We start from the raw sequence: 15,854 nt of genomic DNA, 5'->3' as shown, positions 1-15,854 counted from the left end.
GATTGAGTTATGCCAAAAAGCAGTCCTGTTTTCCAGTTATATGTTCCCATAATTAAACAGAAGGGGATCTGATCCTGGAGGCTCTGTTATCTCAAGCAAACATCATGCACCTGCAACACGCCAACTTAACTGCCTACTTCCTCAATGAACTCAACCCCGTCTATCTCAACGAGCATGTAAAGCACTATGTCAATGTAAACTGGCCTCAAACAAACAAAATTAAAACAGCATCTGCACACTGAGCACAGAAGTCAGTCGGCCCATCCGGCTGTTGCCTCTTTGCCCCTTTGTCGCAGGGCGACGGAGAGAGAAGCTACAGCTCCGCTCTTGTTCCGAGCTCCATAAACGTCACCAAGGGAAGTTTATGGTCGACAGATGCTCGAGTAAATGAAGCTTCTTCCCCCCTCCCTCTGCCATCTTCTTCTCACTCAAGGAAGGAGACTCCCCTGGTCATCAGCAGCGACCCGGACTTAACCTCCCACCGAGCTCCCATGGAAACGGAAGAGATGAGAAAAAGAAAAAAAAAAGGAGGAAGCTGGGGCAGCAGCAAGTTACGAAGGAAGAAGAGAGCCGAGAGGAGTCGGGCGTTTTTATGCACAATTGTCTGTGTGTCAAAGCTGCTGTCTATATTTTCAGGCTCCTCTGACACACACAACCACCTGCCGCCGCCGCCGCCGTCGTCCTCCGCCTAAAGCCGGCCTTTTTACTGATTCTAATCAGACAGACAGCAGTCACAAGGGCTTCTTTCTTCCAACACAGCTGACCTTCCTCCAGGATAGCCAGTCAGTTTTTGAGCGGATTTCAAACCCTTACACATTAAGACTAAAGAAAAGGCAGCTTCTGCATTGCAGTTCCGACTGTGACCTACATAATCCGTCCTTCCAGAGGCATTCCAACATTCCTGCTCTGTAACCTAATCTAATAGATCTCCAACCATCTCCCAGGGATGAAACTGAGAGACACAAGTGTGTTCAGCCTAACCAAATAAAGACAGCTGGTTAACATGATGAAACAGCCAAAACAGAGACAGAAGTTCAAATCCACCTGTTGCGACTGGTCCAATTTCTTGCCAAAGCACATCATGAGGAAGAGGGAGTGTCACAAACAAATTTAGGAGTTTTGGAAAAGTAGGAAAGGATTAAAGACATGTGCATAGTTTTCTTCAAGGTCAGCATCTCTCTCTAAGAGTACAGGAATTACAACAAACATGTAAATCTGCCATTAAGGATTTTTGCACAGTTAAAGCAGCTCCTAAAAAAGCTGTGGCTGTACCATCAGCAAAAATGAAAGTCAAATTTGCTATTGCAGCGACGGCTACCTGGAAATCCTGTTTCACGTTTGTTGCAATCCATGTTGGGAAAACGACAGAGCAAACATGTGGAACAATGTTGCTCTGGTGAGATGGGACTAAAACTGCCATACGTTGTGCTGTGGGGATGCGGTCCTACAGCAGGGACAGGAAAACTGTTCAAAGCTGATGTGAATTTGTGTTTTAGCTTACCACAAGACACAGGAAGAAGATCTGTTACATGGGAAGGAAGGGAGGCTCACCTTCTGAGGTTTTCTCCAGTGGTTTTATCCGGTGTAGGCTAAGTGCTGTTTCTTTATTAGGTTTCTTTAATGTTTGCCTTTTCCAAGACTTCCTAGTTGCTGTTTAGGTTTACATGATAATGTCTACCAATAACACATAATTACCTAATGATATTTTCAAATTTCCTGTCAACCTAAAACATTTTTTTTAACTCAAAAACAGGATGACCGCTGGATGACCGCCCTGGCACCCCAACCACTGGGTTTAGCACGTTTTCTGGAGGAAATCCTGATGTTTCACCCAGAAACACACAGAATAGATCATCTAGACCGGCGTTTCCCAATTCCGGTCCTCAGGCCTCCCTGCTCTGCATGTTTTAGATGTGCCTCTATTCCAGAGCAGCTGATTCAAATGATTGCATGACCATCAAGTGCTGCAGAAACCTGTTGATCACCCATATATTCAATCCAGGTGTGTAGCAGAAGGGAAACACCTAAAACATGCAGGGCAGGGAGGCCTGAGGACCGGAATTGGGAAACACTGATCTAGACAATATTCATCTATTAAACGAATAAAACTCCAGACAAATCCAATAGAGAAGAACCACCATGAAACTGCATTAGTAATAATTCAGACTGTGATAAAGATGTCATTTGTAACGAGCCCACATCCTTTCTCGTTAGGGGAAGAGAAGGGATGATTGCAGTTTTTTCTGTAAACGGTCTTTAAAAAGCCTGACCTGCCAATTCTGGCAACAAAGTTTCTAAGTTGGAAACAGTGGAGTGACTTGTTAACTGCACACGTGCAGACATGACCTAGTGGGCGTCAGTCAGCCCTCTCTCATTACAGAGCATAAGGCTGATTTTCAGACTTTTGCGAAGAAAGATATGATCAGTGGATAAGATCAGTTTTTACAAGTAATTTCAGCCTGATCTCCTAAAATGAAGAAAATAGGGGTCGATTCATCGGGTCGATCAGTGCATCCCTCTTTCTTAGAAGCGATCATAATATATTCTGCATTTGCATCCAACACTCTGTGGCGTGTACGGTGGGGTCATCTACTGAGTGTAGATCCTACCGCCTCAGTCGCTTATTGACATGCAACGTGGGAACTAAGGACAAAATATTAGTCAACAAATACTGCATTCTAAAGGGCAATTTGCAATATTTTGTGCATACCCATCTGATAGTCTATTTGGGATACATTGCTCAGTTCTAATGAAAGCCACACTTTTGATTTGAACTTCGAAAGAATTTTTTGAAAACACTTACCTCCCACTTTATAATTATTTACTACTTTGAGTTGGTCTGTCACATAAAATCTGATCAAAATACATTGAAGTTTAGGATTGTAATGGGAAAAAATGTGAAAAGTTGAAGGGCAATGGATATTTTGAAAGACACTGCTGTAGCCTATAAGAAATATTTTTGCACTCCGTATGGCGTTTGCTGTGCCTACTAAGCAATCTTGGACGATATTAGTGAATTGTGTTTTAATCAAAACTTCCACTGTAAAGACCATGAGTGAAAGTCTTCCCTCAATTTGATTATTTATGTTAAACACAGAATACGACTTTTCTTCTTTGCTTAGCAGAGCAAACATGCCGTCAGCTACAGATGCGCTCACTCCCTCCTGTGCGAGGCAGGACTGATCTAGAAAAACATTTCTCCATCCGTATCTTATTTACATATACAAAATGTGGGAACAAACACCGAGGCACAACTTTTCACCACAAAGTATTGTATTTTAAAGATAAAAATCATATGGAAGGAGAAGTCAACTGTTTTGTTCAAAGTCTGCTTCCTTTGTTGTGATTTTTAACCGACTGAAAGGAAAATACTGCATTACTTTTCTGTTACTATAAAAGGGATTCTGTTGAGGATGGCTGTGCTGTAATAATTTCACTGCCTAGGAATGATTTTTCTTTCCTTAACTGCGGCACTTAATGGTGTACGGGGTGTTTGTCTCAGAGAAATGGCACGATGTTTTGGCCAAGTCAAGTACACATGAGAAATAAATCTCATGCGCACACCATCAGGTGTTGAAATAAGATCTTAGTCATGCAAATAACATGCTTACCGAGAGTCTGCTTTTCCCAAGTTGGCTCCAGCAGGATGGAGGATTGTCTGGTTCTTCGCCATTTCCACAACACATTTTGTGTTTAGCTCCTTTTCTGTTTAACAGAAAACAACAACTGTGTTATTGCAACAACTCGAAGCGCTTGATTATGTTCAGCAACAAACAAACCTGGCGATGTCAGACCTTCTCAGAGTCGGTGCTTTTTATCGCCAGGCTGAATTATTAGCTCTGTCTTTTTCAAAATCTGATCGGATATTTTAAGGTACGCGGCATGAGTTCAACAGCATCATAATGATTTTTCTCTTGAGCATCAAGTTTAAACAAGTGAGCAGGCAGGGAAATAGAATCTGACCTTTTACCTTGGACTAGGCTATGTGGCTAATCAATAAAACAGGACACGTCGTTCTGAGCGCCAACTAAACTCTCCCCAGTCACCGTAAGAACTGGTCCTTGAGCTTTAGTCATTCAGGTCCAAACAAAACAATGTTCCAACAATGTAAAAAATTAAACATTCATATTGACATATTGGCAGTAAATCCCATATGTGTCATGTAGCTCCTACTTTAGAAACAAGTTTAAATAAATACAATACAGAAGGAAGTTTACAGCCAAGTTAACCAGAGGAGTTTATTTCTGCTAAAGAGTTAATTAATTTTTCTCAAACACTTGGTAAAACCAATTACTGATATAATTGTATCACAGCGTTCTCAACACAGCTATTTATTTTTAAGATTATGAACTACGACATTTCACTGAAAAAAAAGGTATAGATTTAAAGTTTTTTTGTTTTTAATGCGAAGCTTTGCCAGGATTTAAAGGGAATGAATGTCCTTTCCCACATTTCTGAGCACAGCTGAAAAATATCAATGCTCTCCCTCATGGATACTAATCATCCTTATGACTGCATTACATTAAATTTACATTCCATTTAATTTATAAAATCTGTATGAGAGTTTCTAAATCGATTATATTTCCTTCATTAAATTTGTCGGTATTCCACATAAACCTCTGTTTAAGGGATAAAGTACCACAGGGCACTGTGCTTGGATCACTGTAGGTCAATGAACCAAAAAGACAACTACAACTCAGTTTTTATCATATTTGTTACTTGTGAGCTTTAGCCCCTTTAGGATGATAATTCTGTGACAAACAAGACAAACTGAACCATACTTAATTACCGTACCTCTAAAGTGATCTATTTTAACTCAACACATCAGTTGCTACTGACCAAAAAATAAAACTACAAAAGGGGCACTTACCACCATCAGAAAGCATTTTTAAAAGACTAGCAAAACAAAATTGTAAATGTTAGAACTTGAGTTAACAAAGACAGGTTATGTGGGGCTTCCCCTCTTTTCTCTGGGTGAGGATATCCTCCTCCTGCACCCTCCCACAAAGAGTTAAGAGGACAGTGGGAAACCTGATTCCCAACAGCAAACAAGTGTTTTCCTGGGACAATCGGAAATGTTATCCTACAACAGGAGGAGACGTTCATTGTCCCCAGGTTATCAGTGTTGATACAGTAATCAAGATGCACTAAACCTTCCTTACAAATTAAATTTATTTAGTACTAAATATATCAAACCAGGCTATTGAAAATGTCACAATTTCTGCTGTGCAACTAATTAAATTCAATCACAGTCAATGTGACACGTGCTTTTTTTCTATTTGCTAACATATTGAAATAACACCATCTCCATTTTGCCAAGAGCTTAAACATAGAACTGGTAATTATTTTAAGAATGCAATGAATGTTAATAGATTGGAACAATTTTATTCACTATAATGGAGTTGTGATGTGCGAGCATGCAAGGACGGCAAACATTAGCAAACGAGTTAGCACAGGAAACTGTCAGTGGTTTCAATTCCTTTCTTCAACAAGTACTGCTTCAACTACAACTACTAATATAAAGGCTCCTGTTGCTTTTATGACAGAGCCGTGACAACTACAGACTGTGGATTTATATTCGCGTATAATGGAATAGCCACTGAAGATTGCAGCTGCTCCCCACATGTTAAAAAAGTTTTTAAAAAAACAAACTTTTAAAAAAGTGTCTGAAAAAGTAACACACTCCAGGATGAAGCGTGGGAGCATTTTAAAAACACTTCTTGTTCTTTAGTTTCAATACCTAAGCTATCACATGTAAATAACTACAGCAAATACATCTTCTAGTAGTTGCTGCTCAAGTTGACAAGTGATTCTTATAGGCCACATTTTACCAAAATAATGCCATATGCTCTAAGTCACCGATCTGCTATTAGACACTACACATGAGATTACCTAAAAATCTAGGGGTAAAAGTTAAATAATGATGGAACTGATGTTTGTCCTTCGTAAGGTGATGATGTACTAGCCTTATATTAGCTAACAGTGAAAAGCAATGAGTGTTGCACGGGGAAACCACCAGTTACTCTGGCTTAGAAAATATATATATATATATTTCTACTTTAGGAATCTTAATTTTTGAAAGCTCTATAGAACTTGTAACAACTAATCAGAACAAAATAAAACAAGACCGAAAAGCAGAGATGTTTTCATTCAGTTTTGAGCCTCTGTCTTCTTTGCCTACATTACCCATGTCATAGTTACTGTACTGACAGTTCTTCCCACTCAGCCAAGAGGAAAGTGTGATACAGTATGGTTCAGAGGATAAATGCACTCATTGCTTGCTGCCTTTGGCTGCTCCATAACCCATCCCCGTTTTCCATTTAGCTCTTCCATGGGCTACCTAGCAAGCTGAGGTTTGGCACGACAACCCTGACTCCAGCCAGGACGTCCGCTGGCTGTGGATGCCGTTGCTACGCCCGAGGTGCACTGTTCTTCGAAGGCCAGCGCCATGGGAACGTGGAGCGTTACGCAACGTTAGCAAATACACATTTGGACTCACTCCCTTCCTGCCTTTGTCCAGCTGGGCAGCTAAGTCCATGTCTCCTCCTCAACCTGGGATTACACAGTGACAGTGGCCTCCAGGTTGTAGTTGCATGCTCACAGGTCTGAACTGGGGTAAAATGCAAATACAGAAAATGCCATCCTCCTCCCTCCCAACTGCTTTGAATGCATCTGGAAAGATTGTGTCTGAGATGTGGGATCCTGAATAAACGCAACTTGTAAAACGCAAAGAGAAGCAGCTTACTTTTCTCAAGTTTTATTCTTCTGCTGCTGAGAAATGTGCAACAATACGTCTATTGTACAACAGTAACACGCAGACAGAAGCGTTATTCACAAAGAAACCACCGGAAAGGCACTTCTGGAAACATGGCAGTGCCTTCCCTGCCTTCAGCCTTTCCATGCCTACTTCCTATTAAAACCCACACTGGTGCATTTTTTCCCCATATACAGGAAAAAGTGATGAGTAATGGATGACTTTGCCTTGCCAGTGTGAAGTTTGCTACCTAGTTCTACTTGAAGAAAACAAAAGAATATGTTTTGACTGACGGATGGAAACAAGCAGCCAGTTTGCACTTGTGTCTTTCAGGTCAGTGAGCAGGCTGAAGAGGCAGAAGCGAGTGAGGCCATAACCAGGACCTGGTTGGACAGAACTACTCAAGAGATACGAGCAGAGACAAGATTCTGACAGGAAATCCCCCTGGACATCCATCCAAATGTACCTGAAGTGAAGAAACTCTGCCAGAGGTAACACATATTGCATAACCTTGCAGAGATTTCCACTAAGCGTGTGCCAAAAAACAGAAATATACTACAGCTCAGAACAGCTTTAAAATGTCCCAAAATTGATTTGGAAAAAATAAAATAAAACCAATCCACTGTCTGTAGACCTCCATTTCGTAACTAAGCGAGATGTTCTGACGTTGCCGCGCAGACTGTACTGGAACACTGAAAGCACCAAAACAAGAAGGAAACTTGTTTTGGCCCAATATTTGTTGAAGGCAAAAATATGGACTCATCTAGTTTTTTTTTTTTTAACAAATCTCTGGGAAGACAGATTTCGACATGAGCTTCACCAGGTGCAAGGTTCACAAAATGAAGATTGAGCACTTCAGGAGCACTACAGCTGAGCCAAGATACGCCGTACCCTCCTCTACAGAGCTGGGTGGTGTGTTGTATGATTAGTCAGAAGTTTTGGTCTAGGCCTGTCTCAATAAATCAATTACTCTCGTGATAAAGCGAGCTCAATAATTTACATTTGAACCATTTACTGTTTTTCTCTCTTTCTACTAAAACCTGGATGACAAAAGTCTTCAGTCTGGTGCATTGGTCTCAACTAAACAATTTTTTGAAGGACAACTTTGTTAACAAAGACTTCCATAGCCATTTTATTTGTGGTTTTATTTATTTATTTTGTATATTTAAAATGTCTTTCAGTACTAGATGTTTGTTAGAAATGAAAGTTTATTGATCTTTGAGAAAGTGTTTTTGCATCATTATGCTATTACTGTTATATTACCTGAAAACGGTCTCAAAACAACAACATTATTGTTTATCACAATAACTTCTGGGACAATCAATCGTCCAGCAAAATGCCTTATTTGTGACAGGCCTATTAGCTGTGCTTTATGCAGAAAATGCACTCGGACAGCAACGTTGATAGTTCTCCTCAACTAGTCCACTTTTTATATCCGCAGGCGACATGAATAAGGAATGTTTATCCGACAGGGTGAAAAATTATGACAGTTTTTTTCCGATTCTTCAATATTGTGAACTGGCTCAAAATTCCTGGATGGAAACGGCAACGCCGTCTTCCACAAAAGAGGCCGGCTGCAGAAAGTGCAGCGCCGTCTCCACAATCGCTTTATAAAAACAAAACGAAGGATGTAGGGAGGGAGTAATTCCATCCAAGCATGGATTCATTTAATGTCTCTATTTGCCATTCTGCCGCACCAAGCAGACTGGGGTAGAACATGGGGATCCTTTGCACAACAACAGATTAAAGCAGAAATCATTATAAATAATTATTTTTGATTCGAAAAATTGATTTTGAATTGAATCTTGAGTAAAACAGTAAAACTCTCAATTTCTGTTCTAGTAACCCCACTTTGGTGCAGATGGTGAACGAGAACAGAGTGGTAGCTCCACTGTCTTGATCTTGTGACTGACGGCTCCAGCTCCAAGTAGGGGGACACACTGGGGGGATACATGTGATTCATTCTGCCAGTTGTCGGTCAACCTCTCTGCCTCCCCACCTCCTCCTTTCACTGGACACATGGTATCCCACGGCACAAACTCGACTTGGCAAGCAACCAGGAAATGTCATCTGTGCCTTCCTTTCCTGCTCTGGAAATCTGCTATGTAATTGCGTGAACCGGCGGAGCGTGAACGAAGACTTGCGCGACACTGTGCCTTTGTTATCCGGGCTTTTCTGAAATTAGACACAAGGATGTAACAACACGTAGCAGCCCTGGGAAGCTCAGTGCCGTTTGTGAGTGTAAACGAAAGCCGTCTGTTAAGCGGACATCGACGTGCAACTCTAGAGACGCTCTCCGACCAATCTGGAGGTAGGAAGCTTGTCAGACTGAGTGGACGTTAAGCCGGAATACCTCCTATTAAAAACTCCTGACTCTGCTGTTGTCTTCGGCAGAAGATAAATTAAATACAGACTCTATTGGCATCTCGATCAAGCAGCAAAACAGTCAAGGCGTTCAGTCTCCTCAACGGCGGATCTCACACAGCCGCTTGGCTTTAAATCTAGAAGGGTGGCAGGCGTCCATAAGAGAAGCCCTGTGGCAGCACTGTATAAACATATGCCATCCAGACCAGCCAGGATACAGCCCTTCTTTTTTTTTTAAATACATCTACAGAAGCTCATTTCCCTAATGGCCAATGATTTCTGACCTCTATCTCATTCCCAGGAAATTAAAACAGGGAGACACGCCGGTCTCCTGTGGACAAAGTCTCAGGAAGGAAGATGCCGTCTTATAATGGTGAAGCTGAGTCAGGATCTTTATGAACCTGATAGGCAAAGGAACTCAAACAGCAAGAGGCAGAGAAAAGCCTGGAATTCAAAACGGACAAAACGAAGGAGGTGATTATCAACTTCTGGGGTCAAAACAACAGCACAAGCGAGATGGAGCAGAGAAACAGGATCATATTTAATACCTCAGAGTTCAGACCTCTGATGAACTTGGGGTGCACCTATGGCAGCTTACTGGCCGATTACCAATCTTTTAAAATGCCTGATCTGCAGATTCCAATTCTGGCCGATACCTGTTTTGTTTTGTTTTTTTGTCTGAAATGTTACTAAATATAGTAAGAAAGTTGCTGAGCTGGCAACAGTGGGGTGACTATTGTTAACTGCAAACGTTCATGACCTGGTGGGCCGGTCTGTCTGTCAACCCTCTCTCACGGGAAAGCGAAAGAGGGCAGCAGCTGATTTTTAGACCTTTGCACAGATGGATGAGATCAGTTTCACATTCAAGTATCGGACAATCACTAATCTCCCATAATAAGGAAAATGGGGAATGTTTATCAGTGCACCTCTAACAAGAACCAACCACTTTTTGCTCACATTCTCACAACATTCTACGGAGTTGTGGTTTACTTTTGTTTGTGGACAAACTGGGTCTCAAATGGTAGTACAGCTGCTCTGCAGAGGATAGTAATGGGAGAAGAGAAGGTCATTTTAGTGTCCCTACATTTTGTCAAGGATTTGCTTCAGAAACATTTTCTGACTCCTTTTGCTTGCCATGAACTTTCTGAACCGTCAGGCAAACGGTACCGTAGCATTAAAACCAGAACCACCAGACGGTACAAGTCCATGTTATTATTATTTTTTTTATCTGTCTTGATCAGTGTTTTATTTTTATTTTTCCAAGTAATGGAAATGCTGAATCTTTTAGTTAGCAATTAGAATCCATCAACGTGACACTAAATTGATTTGATATGCAAACCTGCGTTACGATCGCTGCAATGCATGAGCAATTTGATGGCTTACAAAGGGAACGTTGATCAATATAATAACAATAAAACCCTCTCACCTCTCCTGTTCATGGGCCGGACCCGCACAGCCACCTTGACATTGGAGTCATCCAGGCTGGGCTCACCCATGCTGACTTCTTTTTTAAAAATTTTTTACTCCAAGTAGGTCCAAAATAAATTAACTCCTCAGCTGGACAATCATCTGAAAAGGCTGAAAATGTTGCGCTAGCCGGGGTGTCGACCAGCTAGCCCCTCACTGTTTTGCTCCATAGAGTAGACATGTCCTCGGGTTAAAAAAAAAAAAAAGACAAAAAAAAAGGCTGAGTAGATTCCCACAGGAAATCAGTCTCCTCTCCTTATTTTCTTCTTCTGTTCATATTTCAGGTTGACTTAAATCCACACCGGCATGGGAGCTGGAAGAAAAAAAGTGTCACACGGGTTAGGTAAGGAGTCAACGCAGCCGATGTTTGTGAATGAGAGGGAAATATATTAGCTATTCGTGAGGGGAGAAACGGGGCTAGCCAGCTAATTTGCCCAGGCAAACACTGGAGAAGCAGCGGAAGGAAGGGAACAAGTTCCTGGCCTATTCTCTCATCTGACAACACAACACCGCTGAGCAGCAGCCAGCCGCCGAGCTACATACCCGAGCGGACATATCCTGGAGTTGACACGGCCAAACTGCGAAGACAGTGAGAGACCAGCAGAGAAGAGCCCAGCCGATGATCTACAGCTTCCCCAGCGGACCCGCTCCCTCTCTGTCGAGCTCCAAACTCCCAGCAGCATCCGCCCTTCGTGCTGACAGGCTGCCCTTCATAATAAAAGCTCAATCACGTCTGTCAAAACGACAGGAATTGCGTTGTGGAGCCACACAACTATATACAGGCAACTTTTCAAAAGCAGAACAAATACTAACCTGCCCCTGTCTGCATAGTTTTAAAGCTTATACAACATATTTACACTTTTTTAAAAAGACGTAACTTTCACTCGGGTTGGCTAAATTACTGGATTAAGTTAAATTAATGACAAGTTTATACTAGTTTTGGTAAGTGACGATATGAAAGACGATTAACTTTAGGTTTTTAACCTTTAAGCTTTTGGTTTTGTTACGCCTTTCACCGGCCGTTTCCACCCGGAACATTTGCCTACACGACCCCCTGCCTGGAACCGTTACTTACAAATGAGTGAATGACATCAGGAACGGTCTTACCAACCAAAAATAATGACAAGTAAAATATTTTTCTTAACTGTTTTTTAGGTAAAAAGACAGGGAAAGACTTTACCAAATGTGCTCCCGAGGCCGGTTGGTCAGTCACGCGACACTTCCGTTGTCCAGCGCCCACCAAACAAGAAACGCTTCCCCAAAACTTTCAAAATAAAGCTCAGCAGCACAACATCTGTTAAATTGTTGGGTATCAAAGTTCCCAACCAGTTTTCAAAGTCTCCAAATATTTTTAGTATCCAGATGTTTAGTAGCACACCAGGCTTTGGACAATTATAACAATGTCTACCTGTGTTTGGTTTAAAAATAAAAACCGTAGAAATTGTAAGTGGTGGAGGCCCTAACCTCCAAATCCAACATTGCTTTCTAGTAAATAAAACAGCACAGACATCCATCGTTTTAAAAAAATATTGAACTCTGCACTAAACTCCAGTAGAATCAGATAATTATTTATTTTTTATTGTGTTATATGTCGTTTTATTATCACAGTTAAGATAAACTGCTTCGGTTTCATCCGTAATCAACTTAGGAGTTGGTGTTAAAAGGTCGCTTGCACCACCCAGCACCTACAGCTACACCTATGAGAACATTCAAATTCCAATAAGCAGTTCACCATGTTTAAATTTGATAACCTCCCTGACGTTTGCAGGTATTCATAGACCGATGACACGCTCTCTATGTCTTTATTTTTAACAAGAATAATAAACATGCTCATCAATGAAAAGGGGAGTCAACTGCTACTCTTTTAAAGACCTCAAGAGTGAGCAGTTTACGACACCTGCTGGGCAAAAACTGAACTGGCATTGCAAAGCAGTCAAGAGTTCCGCCTTTTAAATAATTACGTGGTTTCAATAAGCGGTTATAAATGGCTGCTGATTTATTCACAATGCACTACATTTAAAAAACGAGGAACCCAAGTTAATTATCTTAGATGTACCATGAGGGGGGAAAAAAACCATCTTCCATCCCGAGTTTTAAAAATATCTCAATAAGCATCAGATATTTAAGGCTAAGTGAAAATCTCAAAATATGTCTAATGTCCAGACGTGTTTCATTAACCTAACTTAATGATGTGTTAAGGATTTCAAGTGTAGTTTACAAAGTACATTTTGAAATAGGCTCAGGGCCCATTAGAAGTGCGCCGCTAGAGGGCGCAAGTCGTTAAGATGAAGCAAAAACGACAGTGGAAGTTGTACTTGAAAACACACAAGTACTGAAGTTGTTACATTTTTGTGAATGAAGTTGAATAATGAAACGTTTCTGCCGACATGCTAAGACACTGCATATATGTTTACATTGCAGATAATAATAATAATAGTAATAATAATAATAATTAAAGCTGCAAGCAGCCTCGGGCGGCCCTCGCAGCAAGCGCCGCTCCGGCCTATTGGCCACCGCGGGGGTTCCGGCCACCGCAGAAGCTCTCGCACGATTTCCAGAGCCGCAGCCCGCTCCCCACCGCGGAAGCTCCGCCGCAGTTTCCAGCACCGCCGCCCGCCAGCCGCCGCAGAAGCTGTCGCGCATTTTCCCCGCCCGTCCACCGGGCGATACGCGTGAATGCGTTCGGCGGCGCTGCCCGACGACTGTCGAAAAATCTGGCGCAGATCGGTCGATGCGTCGAGGAGACACAGCCGATGTATTAACTTAGGGGGCGCAGTGGAGCCAAATTACATTTCAAACTCGTTGGGCTCTTTAGAGGTGAACAAAGGTCATGCATATCCAGTTTGGCGCCAATCGGATGATCTATGTGTGAATTAGAGCCAAACGTATGAATATGGCGAGGGACTGATATTCGCCATTTGACCACGCCCACACGGTTCAGCCAGAAGCGAGCATTGACAGAGCTCATCATCCGAATTACCTTGATTAGGTCAAGAGAGCCATAAACGGAGCTTTCCAAGGAAAAAAAAGACACTTCCTGTTCTGAGGGGGCGGGGCTTAGATGACGTCATAATATGATGACACAGGGTCGTCAGGGATCCCACCAGGGTCACTCGTGCAAAGTTTGGTGCAGAAGCTATCGACCGTTCACAGTAAAATACAAGACTTCCTGTTGTCAGGGGGCGTGGCCTACGTGATGTCATCATTTAACCATTGGATATTATTGGACACAAGATAATGATCAATAAATGAAGGTTTGGTGTCTCTGTCAGTTTTTGTGTTAGAATTACAAATTATTTAATTTTTTCCTCTTTAATTCAACATTGAACTGTCATTCCGTAGGGCAATGCTGCCCTCTGGTGTCGAATTACTGAAATAATGAAACTATTTCAGTGGGCAGCAGAGGGCAGCATTGCCCTACAAACAACGAACATGGACTGTTTATTATGTAATTACACAGAAGATCTCTCTAATTCATTCTGAGGGGGCGGGGCTTAGATGACGTCATAATATGATGACATAGCATTGTCAGGCATCACACCAGGATGAGTCAGGCCAAGTTTGGTGCAGCTCGGTCGAAACATGTGGAATCTAGAAGCAAACGTATGGCATCGGCGTTACAGGTCACTTCGCCACGCCGCCACACCCAGCTGCTTCATCGCAGCTGGTCAAGGCTTGGATCCACAACACACCAACATGTCTTCTGTCTCTGGACACAGTTTCATGTTGATTAGGTCAAAGGGCTAAGATAGCGACCGTTCACAGTAAAACATGACACTTCCTGTTCTCAGGGGGCGTGGCCTAAGCGATGTCATAATTTCACCACAGGGTATTTTAGGACACCTATTGATGATCAATAACAGAAAGTTTGGTCCCTCTATGTGTTTTTATATAGGAAATATAAGAGTTTCGTGTTTCATGGCGAGTAGGTGAACTTTGACCCCTGGTAACCTCCCTTCAGCAAGCTCATACAGTCACCAATTTGATAACTTTAAATCAGACATGCCTTATGATCAGACTGACCGAGTTTGAAGCCGATCAATCGAAAACCCTAGGAGGAGTTCGATCAAATGCAAAGGCTGTAAACGTCAAAATCGAGGTCAAATGAACTTCAATCTAAAATGGCCGACTTCCTGTTGGGTTTAGAGCATGGCTCTAAGAGACTTTTTTGTACGTCCCGACAAGATACACATGTGTACCAAGTTTCGTAATTCTAGGTTTAAGCATGGCTTGGGGCTGTTCATTTAAAATACTCTAGGGGTCGCTATAGAAAAATTAGGCCACGCCCACCAAATATCGCTATGGATTCCTGTTCGGGGATGGATAAGGATCCATCCTAGTGAGTTTGGAGCAGCTCACCCCGAAACTGTGGAATTCAGAGCCAAACGAAATTCGATGGCGTTCGCAACGCCGCCACGCCCACCTGCTTCATCGCAGCCGGTCGGGGTTGGAATCCACAACACACCAACATGTCTTCTGTCTCTGGACACAGTTTCATGTTGATTAGGTCAAAGGGCTAAGATAGCGACCGTTCACAGTAAAACATTACACTTCCTGCTCTCAGGGGGCGTGGCCTACATAAAAAAAAAATTTCACTGCAGGGTATTTTAGGACACCTGATGTCGATCAATCACTGAAAGTTTGGTCCCTCTATGTGTTTTTGTATAGGAAATATAAGAGGTTTTTGTTTCATGGCGTGTAGGTGAACTTTGACCCCTGCTAACCCCCCTTCAACATGCTCCAAAACTCACCAATTTGATAACTTTAAATCAGACATGCCTTATGATCAGACTGACCGAGTTTGAAGCCGATCAATCGAAATCCCTAGGAGGAGTTCGATCAAATACGAAGGCTGTAAACGTCAATATCGAGGTAAAAAATGGACCTTCAATACAAAATGGCCGACTTCCTGCGATACTTGCACTATGACATTACTTGTAAATTCTGAGCGTCTTAGTGAGCTCTACAACTGTACCGAATTTCAAGTCTCTACGATGAAGTAAGTGAATAGCAATGGGTCTTTTGAAAATTGCTAGTTGCCGCCGTTGAGCAATTTTTTTTGCGATTTTTGTGGCGACCTTAAAATTCAAAATTTTTTAACCGCCTAGTCGCTTCCGCCAAGTTTGGTGAGTTTTTGAATATGATAAAGCCCCCAAAAAGGCGCACGAAGAGGGGGGCAGAATCGTAAGAAGAATAATAATTAAAGCTGCAAGCAGCCTCGGGCGGCCCTCGCAGCAAGCGCCGCTCCGGCCTATTGGCCACCGCGGGG

The 15,854-nt window shown here is 42.2% G+C and overlaps 1 protein-coding gene across 6 annotated transcripts in view; it reads right to left on the bottom strand.

The window, feature by feature from the left end:
• Window positions 1–11,806, bottom strand: part of kif13ba (kinesin family member 13Ba) — a 55,889-nt gene extending 44,083 nt beyond the window's left edge. For 4 of the 6 annotated variants that reach the window (XM_032559978.1, XM_032559979.1, XM_032559980.1 and 1 more), the window contains exons 1-3: window positions 11,129–11,281; window positions 10,545–10,898; window positions 3,612–3,705 (exon numbers count right to left, since the gene is read on the bottom strand). In XM_032559978.1, the coding sequence (XP_032415869.1) occupies window positions 3,612–3,705; window positions 10,545–10,614 (164 nt within the window). In that variant the 5' untranslated portion in view covers window positions 10,615–10,898; window positions 11,129–11,281. Of the gene's footprint in view, window positions 1–3,611; window positions 3,706–10,544; window positions 10,899–11,128; window positions 11,282–11,765 lie in introns of those variants that run through there. The other 2 variants (XM_032559976.1, XM_032559977.1) reach the window with 2 other exon arrangements.
• Between the last annotated feature and the right edge of the window lie 4,048 nt (window positions 11,807–15,854).

This window comes from Xiphophorus hellerii, chromosome 4 (genome assembly GCF_003331165.1).
Source record: "Xiphophorus hellerii strain 12219 chromosome 4, Xiphophorus_hellerii-4.1, whole genome shotgun sequence".
NCBI lineage: Eukaryota > Metazoa > Chordata > Actinopteri > Cyprinodontiformes > Poeciliidae > Xiphophorus > Xiphophorus hellerii.
This window is presented reverse-complemented; position numbering and strand designations above follow the sequence as displayed.